At 44.1% G+C, this 21,074-nt stretch overlaps 1 protein-coding gene across 6 annotated transcripts in view; it reads right to left on the reverse strand.

The window, feature by feature from the left end:
* Positions 1-21,074, reverse strand: part of LOC106579063 (oxidation resistance protein 1) — a 185,557-nt gene that overhangs the window by 23,008 nt on the left and 141,475 nt on the right. For 4 of the 6 annotated variants that reach the window (XM_014158581.3, XM_014158600.3, XM_014158561.3 and 1 more), the window contains 2 exons: positions 16,889-16,996; positions 15,318-15,431 (listed from right to left, as the gene is read on the reverse strand). The exons of the other annotated variants lie outside the window; for them this stretch is intronic. In XM_014158581.3, the coding sequence (XP_014014056.1) occupies positions 15,318-15,431; positions 16,889-16,996 (222 nt within the window). The remainder of the gene's footprint in view (positions 1-15,317; positions 15,432-16,888; positions 16,997-21,074) is intronic. 6 annotated transcript variants of the gene reach the window in all.

Here is a 21,074-nt window from a genome sequence, read left to right on the forward strand (position 1 = left end):
GATGTTTCCACTTCACAATAACAGCTCTTACAGTTGACCAGGCAGCTCTAGCAGGGCAGACATTTTACGAACTGACTTGTTGGAAAGGTGGCATCCTATGAAGGCTCCACGTTGAAAGTCACTGAGCTCTTCAGTAAGGCAATTCTACTGCCAATGTTTGTCTATGGAGATTGCATGGCGGTGTGCTCGATTTTATACACCTGTCAGCAATGGGTGTGGCTGAAATAGCCAAATCCACAAATTTTAAGGGGTGTCCACATACACTATATATACAAAAGTATGTCTCCCTACATCAAACCAATCAGCCAGAGTATCTAAATATGCAGTATAGCTAGTGAGTGTTCATTTGTAGCAATGTTTCTGCACTGCTAGCCAATCAGGTCAACAAACACATAGAGACAGAGAGAGACATGTATGTCTAATCAGATACATTAGTAAATGAATGCACTTCCTGTAGTATGAAGTTCATAATGGCAATTAGCTAGAGAAATATATCTATATGAGGCTGAAGCAATCATCTTTATAGTGGTTCGCTAGTTGATGCTTGATTAGTTTAATAGAAACAGGATGAGAAGTGCACATGAAGACTATTTAAATACAGCTCTGTTATTCCGCTATCTACATACATCATACACTTCGTCATGCAAGTGTGTGTATATCAGTAGACTGATTGTTCTTCCTGTACTGAAATGTTAACTGAACTCCAGCACTGCCGATGTACGCAACGTACACTGAGAAATGAACACTCACTCAGTCTCATGGAACATGAAACGGAGATATCAGGCAGACATTACCTGACTACAGATGTGTGTGTGTGTCTGTCTGCAGTCTGTCTGTGTTATTGGTCATATGAGCTTCATGTAACCCAGTAATAGACTCAGGGTAAACCCATATTCCTGACCCAGCCCAATCCCTGACCATATGGGCCACGACGACAGCAAAGACCCTGTTTAACCCTGTTCACTCAACAAACAGACAGTGTTACTGTTCTTATGACAAGTAGAGATAGAGATTTAAGTTTTACGATGTGTTATTATGTACAGATCCAGTTTCTACAGTAGTATTTGCTGCATCTCACGAGGAGGACTCGGGGCTGTGACGGTCATGGAAATTTGGATGACGGTAATTGGCCAGCCAAATGACCACGGTCTCCATAATAACCGCTACAATAGCAAAAAATATATATATTTTCTTTTTGCTTTTTAGACGCACCTTTTCTCCCTTCTTCTGCTCCTGACCGCATGTGCTGCCATAGAAATAGAATGAATAGAACGGGCTTCCCCATTCAAGTCAATGATGGCATTATGGGTGAACTGGCGGCCATTGCGAGCGTACCCATAGGAGCAAAGCAGGAAGCAAAAGCAGGAAGTGTACCCATCAATATCTCTCTTCTCTGTATACATCAATGATGTCGCTCTTGCTGCTGGTGATTCTCTGATCCACCTCTACTCAGACGACACCGTTCTGTATACTTCTGGCCCTTTGGACACTGTGTTAACTAACCTCCAGACGAGCTTCAATGCCATACAACTCTCCTTCCGTGGCCTCCAACTGCTCTTAAACACAAGTAAAACTAAATGCATGCTATTCAACCGATCATTGCCCGCACCTGCCCGCCCGTCCAGCATCACTACTCTGGACGGCTCTGACTTAGAATATGTGGACAACTATAAATACCTAGGTGTCTGGCTAGACTGTAAACTCTCCTTCCAGACTCATATTAAGCATCTCCAATCCAAAATCAAATCTACAATCGGCTTCCTATTTCGCAACAAAGCATCCTACACTCATGCTGCCAAACAGACCCTCGTAAAACTGACCATCCTACAGATCCTCGACTTCGGCGATGTCATCTATAAAATAGCCTCCAACACTCTACTCAACAAACTGGATGCAGTCTATCACAGTGCCATCCGTTTTGTCACCAAAGCCCCATTGCGACCTATACGCTCTCGTTGGCTGACCCTCACTTCATACTTGTCGCCAAACCCACTGGCTACAGGTTATCTACAAGTCTCTGCTAGGTAAAGCCCCGCCTTATCTCAGCTCGCTGGTCACCATAGCAGCACCCACTCGTAGCACGCGCTCCAGCAGGTATATCTCACTGGTCACCCCCAAAGCCAATTCCTCCTTTGGTCGCCTTTCCTTCCAGTTCTCTGCTGCCAATGACTGGAACGAACTGCAAAAATCTTTGAAGCTGGAGACTCATATCTCCCTCACCAGCTTTAAGCACCAGCTGTCAGAGCAGCTCACAGATCACTGCACCTGTTCATAGCCCATCTGTATACAGCCCATCTATCTACCTACCTCATCCCAATACTGTATTTATTTATTTATCTTGCTCCTTTTGCACCCCAGTATCTCTACTTGCACATCCATCTTTTGCACATCTACCATTCCAGTGTTTAATTGCCATATTGTAATTACTTTGCCACCATGGCCTATTTATTGCCTTAATTCCCTTATTTTACCTAATTTGCACTCACTGTATATAGACTTTTTGTTTTCTTTTTTCTACTGTATTATTGACTGTATGTGTTGTTCATTCCATGTGTAACTCTGTGTTGTATGTGTCTAACTGCTATGCTTTATCTTGGCCAGGTCGCAGTTGCAAATGAGAACTTGTTCTCAACTAGCCTACCTGGTTAAATAAAGGTTAAATAAAAAAATATGTGCTATGATTTCTTGATTCAACTCAACTGGCATTACAAAGAAATACATTCCATTGCATGAGCCACATCAGTTAACATCATTTGAATGAACATTCTACATTACCACGAACATGATTGCATCACAATACCAGGCAGCCATTGTGAGTGTACCCATGAGTTTAATCGTCAAATTGCTAGGGTTAGAGGTTCCAAGCCCATTCTATTCATCGTTTGCTACAACACCTTGCTTGTTTCAGCAGGGGGCAACAAAGTTTCATCACGTTAAGAGCCCATGTTGTCACAGAAACTGACTCAACCGCACGAACGCCTGGCTATCACACCTTCAGTCAGCCGTTCGGAAAAAAAGAAGGAAAAATATGCAGGTAATTTTAATTATGACGGTCTTCATCCATAAACGTTTGTGCCAACCCTACTACAGTCACTTCTAGGCACTGTCTCCAGCTCCTCCATTGTAAACAATGATAATGATTTATCCACAGATGGGGCATCTGCTTCCTGCAAACACCATACATGGTGGGACTGGTCTTTGTGAGCGAGGCCACATGGCCTGCTACTGTGCCAGGCTGTGTGACTGGCTGCAGAGCCAGACGGAGGGATGGAGGGATAGGGAGGGTGTGGGAACAGGAGCCAGGCGGAGGGATGGATCTAGGGATAGTGAGGGTGTGGGAACAAGAAGATGAAGGGATGGAAGGTCAGAGTAATGAAGGATGGAGGGATAGGGAAGGAGGGTGTGGGAAAATGAAAATGGCGTACATTTTACATTTACATTTTAGTAGACGCTCTTATCCAGAGCGACTTACAGTAGTGAATGCATACATTTCATACAATTTCATACATTTTTTTCTGTGCTGGCCCCCCCCGTGGGAATCGAACCCACAACCCTGGTGTTGCAAACACCATGCTCTACCAACTGAGCTACAGGGAAGGCTGACGGATAGATGAAGAATAGGCGTGCAGGTCTGCTGTGTGTGAAACACCAAACCTACAGCTGTCTGCTGGCCTCTTTTTTTCACCTTTATGTAACCAGGTAGGCAAGTTGAGAACAAGTTCTCATTTACAATTGCGACCTGGCCAAGATAAAGCAAAGCAGTTTGACACATACAACAACACAGAGTTACACATGGAGTAAAACAAACATACAGTCAATAATACAGTAGAAAAATAAGTCTATATACAATGTGAGCAAATGAGGTGAGATAAGGGAGGTAAAGGTAAAAAAGGCCATGGTGGCGAAGTAAATACAATATAGCAAGTAAAACACTGGAATAGTAGATTTGCAGTGGAAGAAAGTGCAAAGTAGAATAATGGGGTGCAAAAGAGCAAAATAAATAAATACAGTAGGGGAAGAGGTAGTTGTTTGGGCTAAATTATAGATGGGCTATGTACAGGTGCAGTAATCTGTGAGCTGCTCTGACAGCTGGTGCTTAAAGCTAGTGAGGGAGATAAGTGTTTCCAGTTTCAGAGATTTTGTAGTTCGTTCCAGTCATTGGCAGCAGAGAACTGGAAGGAGAGGCGGCTGAAGGAGGAATTGGCTTTGGGGGTGACCAGTGAGATATACCTGCAGGAGCACGTGCTACAGGTGGGTGCTGCTATGGTGACCAGCGTGCTGAGATAAGGGGGGACTTTACCTAGCAGGGTCTTGTAGATGACCTGGAGCCAGTGGGTTTGGCGAGGGCCAGCCAACGAGAGCGTACAGGTCGCAATGGTGGGTAGTATATGGGACTTTGGTGACAAAACGGATGGCACTGTGATAGACTGCATCCAATTTATTGAGTAGGGTATTGGAGGCTATTTTGTAAATGACATCGCCAAAGTTGGGGATCGGTAGGATGGTCAGTTTTACGAGGGTATGTTTGGCAGCATGAGTGAAGGATGCTTTGTTGCGAAATAGGAAGCCAATTCTAGATTTAACTTTGGTTTGGAGATGTTTGATGTGAGTCTGGAAGGAGAGTTTACAGTCTAACCAGACACCTAGGTATTTGTAGTTGTCCACATATTCTAAGTCAGAACCGTCCAGAGTAGTGATGCTGGACGGGCGGGCAGGCAGCGATCGGTTGAAGAGCATGCATTTAGTTTTACTTGTATTTAAGAGAAGTTGGAGGCCACGGAAGGAGAGTTATATGGTATTGAAGCTCGTCTGGAGGGTTGTTAACACAGTGTCCAAAGAAGGGCCAGAAGTATACAGAATGGTGTCGTCTGCGTAGAGGTGGATCAGAGACTCACCAGCAGCAAGAGCGACATCATTGATGTATACAGAGAAGAGAGTCGGCCCAGGAATTGAACCCTGTGGCACCCCCATATAGACTGCCAGAAGTCCGGACAACATGCCCTCCGATTTGACACACTGAACTCTATCAGATAAGTAGTTGGTGAACCAGGCGAGGCAATCATTTGAGAAACCAAGGCTGTCGAGTCTGCCGATGAGGATGTGGTGATTGACAGAGTCGAAAGCCTTGGCCAGGTCAATGAAGACGGCTGCACAGTATTGTTTCTTATCGATGGTGGTTAAGATGTCGTTTACGACCTTGATGGTGGCTGAGGTGCACCCATGACCAGCTCTGAAACCAGATTGCATAGCGGAGAAGGTGCGGTGGGATCTGAAATGATCAGTTGACTTGGCTTTCAAAGACCTTAGAAAGGCAGGGTATGTAGCAGTTTGGGTCAAGAGTGTCCCCCCTTTGAAGAGGGGGATGACCGCAGCTGCTTTCCAATCTTTGGGAATCTCAGACGACGCGAAAGAGAGGTTGAACAGGCTAGTAATAGGGGTTGCTACAATTTCGGCAGATCATTTTTGAAAGAAAGGGCCCAGATTGTCTAGCCCGGCTGATTTGTAGGGGTCCAGATTTTGCAGCTCTTTCAGAACATCAGCTGACTGGATTTGGGAGAAGGAGAAATGGGGAAGGCTTGGGCGAGTTGCTGTTGGGGGTGCAGTGCTGTTGACCGGGGTAGGGGTAGCCAGGTGGAAAGCATGGCTTGACACCCTCCCACACCTCTCCTGTCTCTGTCTCCCTGGGAGCACCAGCCCACGACTACTGACCCACCGGCACACAACTAGCAACACACACACACACACACACACACACACACACACACACACACACACACACACACACACACACACACACACACACACACACACACACACACACACACACACACACACACACACACACACACACACACACACACACACACACACACACACACAGGCAGCTAATGAGGCTGAGGGGGAAGCTCAACATGTTAGACAAAACAAAACAAAGAAAAAAAGCCCTTTGAGCTAAAACCTAGGCCTTCACTGAACCACCACCGTTACAGGAACATTATACATCAGTAGGAAAGAGAACATGACACTTGAGTGGTGCTCTCCTTGGTCGGTCACTGTCATCCACTTCAGGTGGTTATCTACGGTGCTTCACCCATCCTCTCTTCACTGGCACATTCACTTCCTAGTGACTCATGCTCCAGTCCTCTCTGTTCTGCTGCAGTAATACTACAGCAACATGACAAGAGGTATTCACAGCCTCCAATAACACACAGCTCTAGACCGCATCCCAAATGGCAACATATTTCCTATATGGTACACTAGTTTCAACCAGGGCTCATAGGGCTTTGATAAAAAATAGTACACAATGTAGGGAATAGGGTGCCATTTGGGACACAGACCAACTGTCCCCTTCCCCAGCAGCACATAGCTGACAACAGAAATCCGAACACTGGCCTGGTTTAAAATAAACAGTCCTAACATGTCCTCCTTCCTCTCTTTGACAACATCCTCCATCCCCCTATCATCACAGGAGAGGAGGCAGATCACAGGAAGGAAGGGTGTGTGTATGTGTGTGTGAGGTGGTCTAACATAACACTGTGAGCTAACCCTCCCACTCTGCCCTATCATTCGTATGAGAGATACTCTTTAACTGTGTTCCAGTGTCTATCTGTCATCATGGTGTTGTTCATACCATAAACCAGCACTAGGCCAGGTGTGCATAATATACTGTTTCCCTCAGGTACTTGGACAGCGGTCATATACACTGAGGACTATATGTTTCATGTGTTAGCCTGATCAGGGTTCTAATTCAGGGCTAGGGTTTGGGGGAATGGGCACCCCATAACACATCAGAGTCCGCCCATAAGAATTGAAATACCAATGTGAACACCACAATTGTCAAAGATATCGACGTGTGTGTGTCTCTGTGAGAGGAGGTGTTCACTGGCCGACCGGAGAGTGGGAGAGAGGCTAAAGATGGAGGAATGGAGAGAGGGAGGGATGGTGTTATCACATGGTGCTTTGATCCCAGAGGCTATGGGAAATCAATCCAGTCTAGAGCTGCTTGCCAGGTGGAAGGAAGAAAGCTGACCCTGACATAATGCTATGGATATTGCATCCATCCATAGAGCTGCTGCTGTTTGCTTTACCAAGTATGCATCCCAAATGGCACCCTATTCCCTTTATAGTGCACTACTTTTGGCCAGGGTCCTGGTCAAAATTAGTGCACTATAACGGGAATAGGGTGCCACTTGGGACGTGCCCATAGTAGCACAACCCCTCTAATATTATATATGTGAAGGTTGTTTGTTTTCCACTTAGTAAACCTATATTGCAGGGATCATAAACTAGATTCAGACGCAGGCCAATTTTTCCTTGAGCGGATGGTCCGGGAGCAGGAACGTAATAAAACACATATTTTTAGATTGCAAATTCACTTCAAGAAGCCTAAAAACATATAGTATATGACTAAAACATAATTTCAAACCTTGATTACATTCGGGGACATTGCCCTACTTAGGGTGCCATCTTTCGGTTAGGAAGTTAAACGGGTGTCCTGACTCTCTTTGGTCATTCAAAATCGCATGGCACTTATTGTAAGAGTAGGGGTGTTCACCCGTTGTCATGCCTAAATTCCCAACCTGGCCACATTCCATCATGACCACCTAATCATCCCCCTCATTCCTAATTGGCATATATCACTCCTCTCCTCTCCACCTGATAGCTGATGTGTGGTGAGTGTTCTGGCACAAAAATGGTTGGTTGCTACACATTGGTGGTGGATGAGGTGAGTTTCCCCCTATTATACTAAATAAAAATATAAATGCAACATGTAAAGTGTTGGTCCCATGTTTCATGAGCTGAAATAAAAGATCCCATACATTTTCCATATGCACAAAAATGTTATTTCTCTCAAATTTGTTTACATCCCTATTAGTGAGCATTTCTCCTTTGCCAAGATAATCCATCCATCTGACAGGTGTGGCACATCAAGAAGCTGATTAAACAGCATGATCATTACACAGGTGCACCTTGTGCTGGGGACAATAAAAGGCTCCTCTAAAATGTGCAGTTTTGTCACAGAACACAATGCCACAGATGTTTCAAGTGTTGAGGGAGAGTGCATGTTGAATGTAGGAATGTCCACCATATTTGTTGCCATAGAATTGAACGTTAATTTGAATGCACAGAGATACTGTGATGAGACCCTGAGGCCCATTGTCGTGCCATTCATCCGCTACCATCACCTCATGTTTCAGCATGATAATGCGCGGCCCTATGTCGCAAGGATCTGTACACAATTCCTGTGAGCTGAAAATGTCCCAGGTCTTCCATGGCCTGCATACTCCAGACATGTCAACCATTGAGCATGTTTGGGATGCTCTGGATTGACGTGTATGACAGCATGTTCCAGTTCCCGCCAATATCCAATTACTTCGCATTCAAGAGGAGTGGGACAACATTCCACAGGCCACAATCCACAGCCTGAACAACACTATGTGAAGGAGATGTGTCGCACTGCACGAGGCAAATAGCTCTCACACCAGATACTTATCCACGCCCCTACTTTTTTTTTTTTAAATAGAGTTGAAGTCGGAAGTTTACATACACCTTAGGCAAATACATTTAAACTCAGTTCTTCACAGACCCTGACATTTAATCCTAGTACAAATTCCCTGATGTCAAGCAAAGAGGCACTGAGTTTGAAGGTAGGCCTTGAAATACATCCACAGGTACACCTCCAATTGACTCAAATGATGTCAATTAGCCTATCAGAAGCTTCTAAAGCCATGACATCATTTTCTGGAATTTTCCAAGCCGTTTAAAGGCACATTCAACTTAGTGTATGTAAACTTCTGACCCACTGGAATTGTGATACAGTGAATTATAAGTGAAATAATCTGTCTATAAACAATTGTTGGAAAAATTACTTATGTCACGCACAAAGTAGATGTCCTAACCGACTTGCCAAAACTATAGTTAGTTAACAAGAAATTTGTGGAGTGGTTGAAAAACTAGTTTTACTAACTCCAACCTAAGTGTATGTAAACTTCTGACTTCAACTGTATCTGTGACCAACAGATGCATATCTGTATTCCCAGTCATGAGAAATCCATACAGTGGGGGAAAAAAGTATTTGTTCCCCTGCTGATTTTGTACGTTTGCCCACTGACAAAGAAATGATCAGTCTATAATTTTAATGGTAGGTTTATTTGAACAGTGAGAGACAGAATAACAACAACAAAAAATCCAGAAAAACGCATGTCAAAAATGTTACAAATTGATTTGCATTTTAATGAGGGAAATAAGTATTTGACCCCTCTGCAAAACATGACTTAGTACTTGGTGGCAAAACCCTGGTTGGCAATCACAGAGGTCAGACGTTTCTTGTAGTTGGCCACCAGGTTTGCAAACATCTCAGGAGGGATTTTGTCCCACTCCTCTTTGCAGATCTTCTCCAAGTCATTAAGGTTTCGAGGCTGACGTTTGGCAACTCGAACCTTCAGCTCCCTCCACAGATTTTCTATGGGATTAAGGTCTGGAGACTGGCTAGGCCACTCCAGGACCTTAATGTGCTTCTTCTTGAGCCACTCCTTTGTTGCCTTGGCCGTGTGTTTTGGGTCATTGTCATGCTGGAATACCCATCCACGACCCATTTTCAATGCCCTGGCTGAGGGAAGGAGGTTCTCACCCAAGATTTGACGCTACATGGCCCCGTCCATCGTCCCTTTGATGCGGTGAAGTTGTCCTGTCCCCTTAGCAGAAAAACACCCCCAAAGCATAATGTTTCCACCTCCATGTTTGACGGTGGGGATGGTATTCTTGGGGTCATAGACAGCATTCCTCCTCCTCCAAACACGGCGAGTTGAGTTGATGCCAAAGAGCTCCATTTTGGTCTCATCTGACCACAACACTTTCACCCAGTTGTCCTCTGAATTATTCAGATGTTCATTGGCAAACGTCAGACGGGCATGTATATGTGCTTTCTTGAGCAGGGGGACCTTGCGGGCGCTGCAGGATTTCAGTCCTTCACGGCGTAGTGTGTTACCAATTGTTTTCTTGGTGACTATGGTCCCAGCTGCCTTGAGATCATTGACAAGATCCTCCCGTTTAGTTCTGGGGTGATTCCTCACCGTTCTCATGATCATTGCAACTCCACGAGGTGAGATCTTGCATGGAGCCCCAGGCCGAGGGAGATTGACAGTTCTTTTGTGTTTCTTCCATTTGCGAATAATCGCACCAACTGTTGTCACCTTCTCACCAAGCTGCTTGGCGATGGTCTTGTAGCCCATTCCAGCCTTGTGTAGGTCTACAATCTTGTCCCTGACATCCTTGGAGAGCTCTTTGGTCTTGCCCATGGTGGAGAGTTTGGAATCTGATTGATTGATTGCTTCTATGGACAGGTGTCTTTTATACAGGTAACACACTTGAGATTAGAGCACTCCCTTTAAGAGTGTGCTCCTAATCTCAGCTCGTTACCTGTATAAAAGACACCTGGGAGCCAGAAATCTTTCTGATTGAGAGGGGGTCAAATATTTATTTCCCACATTAAAATGCAAATCAATTTATAACATTTTTGACATGTGTTTTTCTGGATTTTTTTGTTGTTATTCTGTCTCTCACTGTTCAAATAAACCTACCATTCAAATTATAGACTGATCATTTCTTTGTCAGTGGGCAAACGTACAAAATCAGCAGGGGATCAAATACTTTTTTCCATCACTGTAGACTAGGGCCTAATGAATTTATTTTAATTGACTGATTTCCTTATGGGAACTTTAACTCAGTAAAATCTTAGAAATTGTTTTATGTTGCGTTGATATTTTTGTTCAGTATATGCAAAGCGCTTTGAGTACCTCAGTTGGTAGAAAAGAGCTATATAAATCCTATCAATTATTATTATTTGTATATGATCATATATGTCTCTCTATTATGGGGTGGGAATATGTGGGAACAGATTTCCAAAATTCAAATCACTTGGAGCTGATTTTCTGGTGTTTTTAGAGTCTTTTACATCCAACAATGAAAATGTTAAAAAGTGTATATATATATATATATATATATATGCAGTACCACTCAAGAGTTTGGGCACACCTACTCAGTTCAGGGTTTTTCTAAATGTTGTACTATATTCTACATTGTAGAATAATAGTGAAGACATTAAAACTATGAAATAACACATATGGAATCATATAGTAACCAAAAAAGTGTTAAACAAACGAGATTCTTCAAAGTATCCACCCTTTGCCTTGATAACAGCTTTGCACACTCTTGGCATTCTCACAACCAGCTTCACCTGGAATGCTTTTCCAACAGTCTTGAAGGAGTTCCCACATATGCTGAGCACTTGTTGGCTGCTTTTCCTTCACTCTGCGGTCCAACTCATCCCAAACTATATCAATCTGGTTGAGGTTGGGTGCCCAAACTATCTCAATTGGGTTGAGGTGACCTGGAGGCCAGGTCATCTGATGCAGCACTCCATCATTTTCCTTCTTGGTCAAATAGCCCTTACACAGTCATTGGGTCATTTGTCCCACTAAGCACAAACATTGATTTGTTTAACACCTTTTTGGTTACTACATGATGCCATATGTGTAATTTCATAGTTTTGATGTCTTCACTAGTATTCTACAATGTAGAAAATAATAAAAATAAAGAAAAAACATTGAATGAGTAGGTGTCTCCAAACTTTAGACTGGTACTGGTACTGTATATTTTTTGCTCAAAAAACTTGGGGGGGCAAAAAAACCCACCCGCTGGCCAAAACCAACTGCTAGTTGGGGAACACCGCTATAATGATTCATGAGGATCTTTAGTGCAGAGAGGAAGACTGAGGGACTCTTTTAGCAAAATGTTTGACCCCATATATTAACCTCTCTTGGGTCGGGGGCAGTATTTTCACATCCGGATGAAAAGTGTGCCCAAAGTAAACTGCCTGTTACTCAGGCCCAGAAGCATATGCATATAATTGGTAGATTTGGATAGAAAACACAACACTCTAATGTTTCTAAAACTGTTAAAATAATGTCTGTGAGTATAACAGAACTGATATGGTAGGCGAAACCCCAAGGACAAACCATCCAGGGGGAAAAAAATTGAGGTCATTGGATTTTCCAATGGTTTTCTATGGGATTCCCTTATTAATAGGAACCTGCTTGCAGTTCCTATGGTTTCCACTAGATGTCAACAGTCTTTAGAAATTGTTCAAGGTTTTTCTTTTGAGAAATGAAGAAGTAGTGCTATTCATTGTAAGTGTCACTCCAGGTGGACTCTACTGTTTTGGTGCGCGTGAACTGGACCGAGCGTCACATTGTTTTTATCCGGTATTAGAAACATTTTATTCCGTCTTAAATTGTATCGATTATTTACGTTTTAGGGTACCTGACGTTGGATTACGAACATTGTTTGAAATGTTTGGTCCAAGTTTACAGGTAATTTATTAGATACTTTGTAGGCATGTTGGGCAAGTTGAAACCGGTGTATTTCTGAATCAAACGCGCCCTATAAATTGACATTTTTGGGACATAAAGAAGGACATTATCGAACAAAAGGACCATTTGTGATGTTTCTGGGACATTTTGGAGTGCCAACAGAAGAAGATCTTCAAAGGTAAGGCATTAATTATATCGCTATTTCTGACTTTTGTGGCGCACCTGCCTGGTTGAAATATGATTTTCATGTGTTTGTATGCGGGGCGCTGTCCTCAGATAATTGCATGGTTTGCTTTCACCATAAAGCCCTTTTGAAATCTGACACAGCAGCTGGATTAACAAGAAATTAAGCTTTATTTTGATGTATAACACATATATTTTGAAGAATGTTAAATATTTGAATTTGGTATTTTGGAATTTCGCGCTCTGCAATTTCACCGGATGTTGGCCAGGTGGGACGCTACCGTCTTACCTGCCCATAAGAAGTTAACACTCCATAACATCCAGTGCCATTTACACTACAATAGAAAATAACAGAATAGAATGACTAGTGACTAGGACAAGGAATTCATTCCTTCCCAGACCCCTCCAGGACAAACCACCTGCCTGCCAATGCCCTGAGCTTCTGTCCTGTACTGTATGGCCTTGCAGACAGGCTGTAATGTAGACTGGACATCAAAGGCAGAGAGAGAGAGTAGAAGGCTGTGGAAGATTGGAATAATGTGGAAGATTTAACCACAGCTCCCCCATGTGGACATGTCCATGTTCTGCAACCATGAGCAGAACAAACATATACTGTAAATTCATGGGATGCATCCCTTGAATCTTTCATCCTGATTCTCCTATAGAGACAGGAGGATGTTGGCAAGGTGGCAGAGTAGAGGTGAAACCCCAAGGTCCGGGCTGGGTTACCTGAGCAGCTGCAGTTTGGCACCAGCCCATTGGGCACGATCCACCCTGCAGCGGGCCAGGCAGGTAATTTACACTAGTTCTACTTTCCCTGGCCCTAAAAATAGAGGCCTACTCTGTTCTGTGCAACAGAAGGAAGGAAGTAAGGGTGCCAGGACACAACAGAACAGGATAGGACAGGGAGAGGAAGAGAGGTCTGGAGGACAGTGAGCTAGGCTGGCTACGGTCACAGCGTGAGATTCGAATGCCAGCACGATGGCTAGCCAGCCATGACATCTCATGCCTGCCAGACATTACAGCCTGTTCTGTGCGGCCAGTGGAGCCTGCTAAGGGGAGGACAGCTCATAATAATGTCTGGAACGGACTAAATGGAATGCCATCAAACCGTGCGTTTGATGTATTTGATACCATTTCATCTAATTCACTCCAGCCATTACCACGAGCCCGTCCTCCCCAATTAAGGTGCCACCAACCTCCTGTGTGTGTAGCAACAAAAAGGGTTTTATAATTAAAAGATCATTGAGGTTTAGAAAAAGCATTGTGCAGGTTATTAAGGTCCTTCCTCCTCTAACTTGTAAACCAAACAGCACCTGGATACTGGATCTTTACTCCACGTCCTGTTGAGGTGATTTACCCTCCCTTGTCTGTCCTAGAAACACATCTTGCTTCCTCTTTCTGGAATAACTGCTGTACGCATTCCAAATGGGACCCTATTACCTATATAGTGCACTACTTCTGACCAGGGCCCATAGTGCTCTGGTCAAAAGCATTGCACTACATAGGGCATAGGGTGCCATTTGGGACATGCAGGCTGTCTCGCTGGTCATCTGAGAGAACGAGCTCCGTTCATTAGTTTCTCTAAATATCAGACAGAGCATCGCACTAAAAGGCTTAATTTCTCCACAGTCACACACAGCCCTTCTCCCTCAGATCCTCGTCCTCCGCTGAGAGCCAAGAAATAGGCTCCTGTTCTTATAGGCATGACCTAAATAGATAAGCGCTAAATAAACTAACGAACGGGATCCTTCTTCCAGCCTGAGTAGTGTTGAATTTATGCAGCTAGTTTGGCAAGGCAGCAGTAGCAGAGGAACCCATTTTCTGATAACATTCTGACAAAACAGTGCCTGGTCGCCATGGAGACCACCTGGGACAAACAGTCATATTTCTTTTGGGGTCAGAAGGTTCCTGTGTGTTTAATGATTGGCTCGTTTGGTCCACCCTGCCCGGTGGAGAGGGCAATCTATGGAGCAGGAGGGTGACACTCCTGACCTGAGAACAGTGGAACATGTCAGCTTCCAGTATTCCTTTACAGAGGACTAGATAGGTTTGATTCCAGACCTGCTAGAACCAACCACACTTAAGGGCATTTTCCCAAGCTATTTCCCACTGACATGGTTACAGATCCACCATAGTTGCTGGAACAGTGAAAACCTGCAGATATTTGATCCCCTGTCCCTCCCTTGGATCACACTCAACTAACACATTATTCCCTCTTATATACTGAGGTTGTCAACACGACCGTTCAGTAAATAACAAACTAACTGTGTCTTTATTGGCTGCATGCTTCTTTAAATGGAGACTAAATGGTACAGTAAAAGCAGTGGCATTTCAGCTATCACCGCCCCAGAGCAGAATTGTGTGAGGGAAGTTCCCTAACATCACTGTAACTATTGCTTAATGGGCAGATCAAAGAGCCATTCTATTACCTGGAGCCAGAGCCATACATCATGTCTGTATACTGTAGGTCAGCTACCAATGGAGAATTAGTACATTACAGACTTATTCTGCTCATAAAATATAACGCATCGCTTATTTTCTGGCCTGTCCTGGATTGTCTGGACAGTATGAGAGTTGGCCCTCCACATTTTAAATTGGATTTGTGATAGATATTTATGCAGGACTTCTGATAAAGCCTTCTATCTCACTCTATGATAGGTGTTGTACGTATGTGTGTGTGTGTGTGCTTGTGAGCAGACGCATGGTGAAGGGAGAATGCCAACGCGTTCATTGTGAGTGCGTGCGGGAATGTCAACATACCGTCACCTTCTCTAAGTCAGCTTCTGAGGAGGTGGGAGACAGAGGGCTGATGGGGCTAAGGGAAGGGGAGCTCCCCACACTGGATATGTGCTCAGGATCAGGAACATACAGAACCTGCAAACACAATCCATGTCTGGATTTAAACAGGCCGACACACAGAGAAAGGAACATACAATGCAAAGACAGAAGTGACTATGAAAATATGTTTTCAGCATGATTTATGACATCCCAAGATGGACAAACAACAAAAAGTGGAAGCACAATTTGCGTGTCCTAAAACCATCAGATGTAATATATCTCACTGATGTTTTTAAGAGTTCCTAATGATATGACTAAGTCATCATAGGATATGTTGAATATAGTTATTGTCCTGCGAGTGTGTCTGTTGTTCAAGCACTAGATTAGCATGTGTTGTTGGCGTTAATGATCTTGAGAGGCCCTACTTGTGTCTCCTTGTCCCCCTGAGAGCAGGGCCAGACAGTTAAGTGGTGGTGAGTGTGTTCTGACTGAATAGGCCCAGTGTGACGCCAAGGCAGGCTAATGCTGACAAGTGTAGCAAGGGACAGAACAGGAGTGGAGCTTTTCTGGTCCCAGTGTGTGTGTGTGTGTGTGTGTGTGTGATAATACTGGCGGATGCTAGGGCAGTGTTTGGTCATGGAACCCAGTAGAGAGATGCTGAGAGCCCTCCAGAGCTGGCTGGCTGGCTGGAAACAACATCAACAACCCTGCATTGTGCATCATGTTGCTGAGTGCTGCTACTGACTGCCAATGTGATTGCAGACTCCCTGCCTTGACTCTCCATTTAAGTAGATTTGAGTGGCTCTGGTTCTGACGCCAGGAAAATACCAACTTTGGCTGTTTGTCATGTTTTAGGGTGCTACTCGGAGCCTCAGAGAGAGAGTTCAATAGGACACAACCAAAAGAGGGAGACATTGAGCCCAGCAAAATGGCTTTATCAGGGTTCTGTTCTGTTCTCCAAAACTATGTAAAAGAGGGGGGCACTATCTGAACTTTGCCCAATAAGACATGCTTGTTTTTTGTTTTCCATTATGAAACGTTTTACTCCTAATGAACAGGACCCATGAAGTTGTACCTTTTTAATGGTATTGCTGAGGACTGGAGGGATTTCAACACTCTGTTTCCCATGACACAGATGTCTTAGTGGAATAAACACACAGATTGTTTTAACTCTTGTGTGTGGTTAGTAGTGACACCAGTTATGCCATTGACAGAATCAGTGGGAAGAGAGAGCAGGGATGAGGAGTGGGTGAGTGTTAGTGGTTGTGGCATGGAGGATAGATGCAGTGAGAGAGACACACCAAGCATGAGTGTAGTAGATTGGTGTTTCCCAATCCATTCCTCAGGGAACTCCTCGTGGACTGTACATTTGTGTTACAGCCCAGTATTTGCACACTTGATTCAACATAATCAAGGGGTTTGTGACTACAGTAGTTGACTATTTGAATAAGGCGCGCTAGTGTGGGGCTGGAACAAAAAGGTGCTGCCCAGGGGATCTCTGAAAGGAAGGGACTGGGAACCAGTGATGGGTGTACAGTAGATCGTGTCCACACCTGGCCAGGACAGACGGCTCTGGAGAACAGCTTGTTGAGCTGAACCAGCTCGTTGGGTGTGGTGTCAAACTTGAGCGCTATGTTGTTCAGTGTGTCCCGCGTCTCCACCTGGAGGACCACAAAACAGAAGAGAAGCACAGAATATCAAAACTCTTGTACTGTGCTGGCTGGCTGGTCCTCCTGGGTCCCACATGAGAAGGAAAGAAACTCTGCTGTCTTATCTTCCCATCTCAGAGATTAACATGGACTTGGTGTGTAGGAGTGTATTCAGACTGGCTTGGTGTAGTGCAGTAGTGTATTCAGACTGGCTTGGTGTAATGCAGTAGCGTATTCAGACTGACTTGGTGTGTAGGAGTGTATTCAGACTGGCTTGGTGTAGTGCAGTAGTGTATTCAGACTGGCTTGGTGTAGTGCAGTAGCGTATTCAGACTGACTTGGTGTGTAGGAGTGTATTCAGTCTAGCTTGGTGTAATGCAGTAGCGTATTCAGACTGACTTGGTGTGTAGGAGTGTATTCAGACTGGCTTGGTGTAGTGCAGTAGTGTATTCAGACTGGCTTGGTGTAGTGCAGTAGCGTATTCAGACTGACTTGGTGTGTAGGAGTGTATTCAGACTGGATTGGTGTAGTGCAGTAGTGTATTCAGACTGGCTTAGTGTAGTGCAGTAGTGTATTCAGACTGACTTGGTGTAGTGCAGTAGCGTATTCAGACTGACTTGGTGTAGTGCAGTAGCGTATTCAGACTGACTTGGTGTGTAGGAGTGTATTCAGACTGGCTTGGTGTAGTGCAGGAGTGTATTCAGACTGACTTGGTGTGTAGGAGTGTATTCAGACTGGCTTGGTGTAGTGCAGGAGTGTATTCAGACTGGCTTGGTGTAGTGCAGGAGTGTATTCAGACTGGCTTGGTGTAGTGCAGTAGTGTATTCAGACTGGCTTGGTGTAGTGCAGTAGTGTATTCAGACTGGCTTGGTGTGTAGGAGTGTATTCAGTCTAGCTTGGTGTAGTGCAGTAGTGTATTCAGACTGGCTTGGTGTGTAGGAGTGTATTCAGTCTAGCTTGGTGTAGTGCAGTAGTGTATTCAGACTGGCTTGGTGTGTAGGAGTGTATTCAGTCTAGCTTGGTGTAGTGCAGTAGCGTATTCAGACTGACTTGGTGTAGTGCAGTAGTGTATTCAGACTGGCTTGGTGTAGTTCAGTAGTGTATTCAGACTGGCTTGGTGTAGTTCAGTAGTGTATTCAGACTGGCTTGGTGTAGTTCAGTAGTGTATTCATACTGGCTTGGTGTAGTGCAGTAGTGTATTCATCCTGGCTTGGTGTAGTGCAGTAGTGTACTCATACTGACTTGGTGTAGTGCGGTAGTGTATTCAGACTCGCTTGGTGTAGTGTATTCCGACTGGCTTGGTGTAGTGCAGTAGTGTATTCTGACTGGCTTGGTGTAGTTCAGTAATGTATTCAGACTGGATTGGTGTAGTTCAGTAGTTTATTCAGACTGGCCTTGGTGTAGATGTCAGTAGTGTATTCAGTTTGGTGTAGTTCAGTAGTGTATTCAGACTGGCTTGGTGTAGTGTAGTAGTGTATTCAGACTGGCTTGGTGTAGTGTAGTAGTGTATTCAGTCTGGTTTGGTGTAGTTCAGTAGTGTATTCAGACTGGATTTGTGTAGTTCAGTAGTGTATTCAGACTGGATTTGTGTTGTTCAGTAGTGTATTCAGACTGGATTGGTGTAGTTCAGTAGTGTATTCAGACTGGCTTGGTGTAGTGCAGTAGTGTATTAGACTGGAGATGGTGGATGAGGGCTGTTCATAAATAGCACCACTGACTACACTAAGGTAAGGAATAGCATATGTTTACATGAATGTCAATATGAGCCTTGTTTTACCATATGACCTTACTCACATGATACCAACCCACCAGGCAAACACCTGACATTCACATTCAACCATCATCCAGTTTTGGTTGACATCTTAGTATATTTGGCCCAGTGGATAAACAAACTTCGTAAAGAGGGACACACAATGTAATTTACATACATTATACTATAAGCCTACAGCTTGTACAGTACTGTATGTGTGCTATTTCAATGTCTCTTAGAGGATGCAGACCGAGTGTCACAGATCTAACAGCTTGTGTGGGTTGACATTGAGGCAGACTGGCAACTATTCGATCTACTTCCTGTAGCCAGCTGTGTCCTTTAAAGTGCATTAGCCAGATTCTTCTGGTAGCTATATAACTGCACTACAGAGACATGTGCCTGAGCTGGTAAATAACTTACAAGTCCTGTGGGGTTCTGCCTACCAACTAACGATGACAGGGATGTCAAGAACTCCTAGTGTGTGGGAGAGGGGGCTCGTGAGAGAGGCAGGGGAACCGAACAGACGGTGTGTGTGTGTGTATAAAAACAGGGCTGCTGACAGTGACTCTGAGTTGTATAATGGTGGATCATGGGGCTGTGTAACAGTCATGAGACTGGCTCAGGTGACTTCATAGGACAGAGGAAGGAAACAATTCAAAACAACATGGAGGAATGCCATTGTCTGCTCTTCTAAACTCGTAAGATAAACAACTTCTCTCCAGACAGGAGGACAGTCTTGGGCCTAGACGGAAAGACAGAAAAACGCATTCACATGCCATGCACACAACACACGCACACCATGTACACACACACAGAGTCATAAGCAGTGCAAGCAGGTATTAACGTGTGCGTCAGAAGAACTCAACAGACACATTGGGAAATGAATGAAGCAGGAATATTGTGTCTGTGACAGTCACATATGACACCAACAGAATCATTTTCAAATGCTACAAACACAGAAGAAACAGAAGAATACAGAAATACAGAAGCTCAAATACAAAAACAGAAGCTCAGCCTTACAGGCAAACCGCAACGGCCATGTTGCATGCGTGAGCGTTGCAAAATAAATGTACACATACATGTTATTTTATCAATTAACCCACACCACTCACACGTGTGAACTAGCATCTGACTAGACAAGCGCTAAAATAGTACTTGGTTCTATTTGAGAAACTCCACGCTCTGCAAGTCCCATCCTTATTGGATATCAGAAAACCCAAACCCACGTGGATGCTTGACAGACCAACAAGGAGAGAATAATTAAAGATAACTAACTAAAAACGAAAGAAGTTTTCCTTTTTTATCTGTGGATTAACTGTCGGAGAAAAACACAAGATTGTGTATGACTCCAGGCCAGAATTCTCCAAAGAACCAGTTAAAAAGAAGACCATATGCATGTCAGGTAAAATAACAACCCAGGGCTCTATTTTAACAAACCTTATTCAATTGTACATTTTATTTCACCTTTATTTAACCAGGTAGGCTAGTTGAGAACAAGTTCTCATTTGCAACTGCGACCTGGCCAAGATAAAGCGTAGCAATTCGACACATACAACAACACAGAGTTACACATGGAATAAACAAAACATACAGTCAATAATACAGAACAAAAGAAAACAAAAAGTCTATATACAGTGAGTGCAAATGAGGTAAGTTAAGGCAATAAATAGGCCATGGTGGCGAAGTAATTACAATAAGGCAATTAAACACTGGAATGGTAGATGTGCAGAAGATGAATGTGCAAGTAGAGATACTGGGGTGCAAAGGAGCAAGATAAATAAATAAATACAGTATGGGGATGAGGTAGGTAGATAGATGGGCTGTTTACAGATGGGCTATGGACAGGTGCAGTGATCTGTGAGCTGCTCTGACAGCTGGTGCTTAAAGCTAGTGAGGGAGATATGAGTCTCCAGCTTCAGAGATTTTTGCAGTTCGTTCCAGTCATTGGCAGCAGAGAACTGGAAGGAAAGGCTTTGGGGGTGAGCAGTGAGATATACCTGCAGGAGCGCGTGCTACGAGTGGGTGCTGCTATGGTGACCAGTGAGCTGAGATAAGGCGGGGCTTTACCTAGCAGAGACTTGTAGATAACCTGTAGCCAGTGGGTTTGGCGACGAGTATGAAGCGAGGGCCAACCAACGAGAGAGTACAGGTCGCAATGGTGGGTAGTGTATGGGGCTTTGGTGACAAAACGGATGGCACTGTGATAGACTGCATCCAGTTTGTTGAGTAGAGTGTTGGAGGCTATTTTATAGATGACATCGCCGAAGTCGAGGATCGGTAGGATGGTCAGTTTTACGAGGGTATGTTTGGCAGCATGAGTGAAGGATGCTTTGTTGCGAT

Source organism: Salmo salar, chromosome 02, assembly GCF_965601325.2.
Source record: "Salmo salar chromosome 02, fSalSal1, whole genome shotgun sequence".
In the NCBI taxonomy this organism is placed as follows: domain Eukaryota; kingdom Metazoa; phylum Chordata; class Actinopteri; order Salmoniformes; family Salmonidae; genus Salmo; species Salmo salar.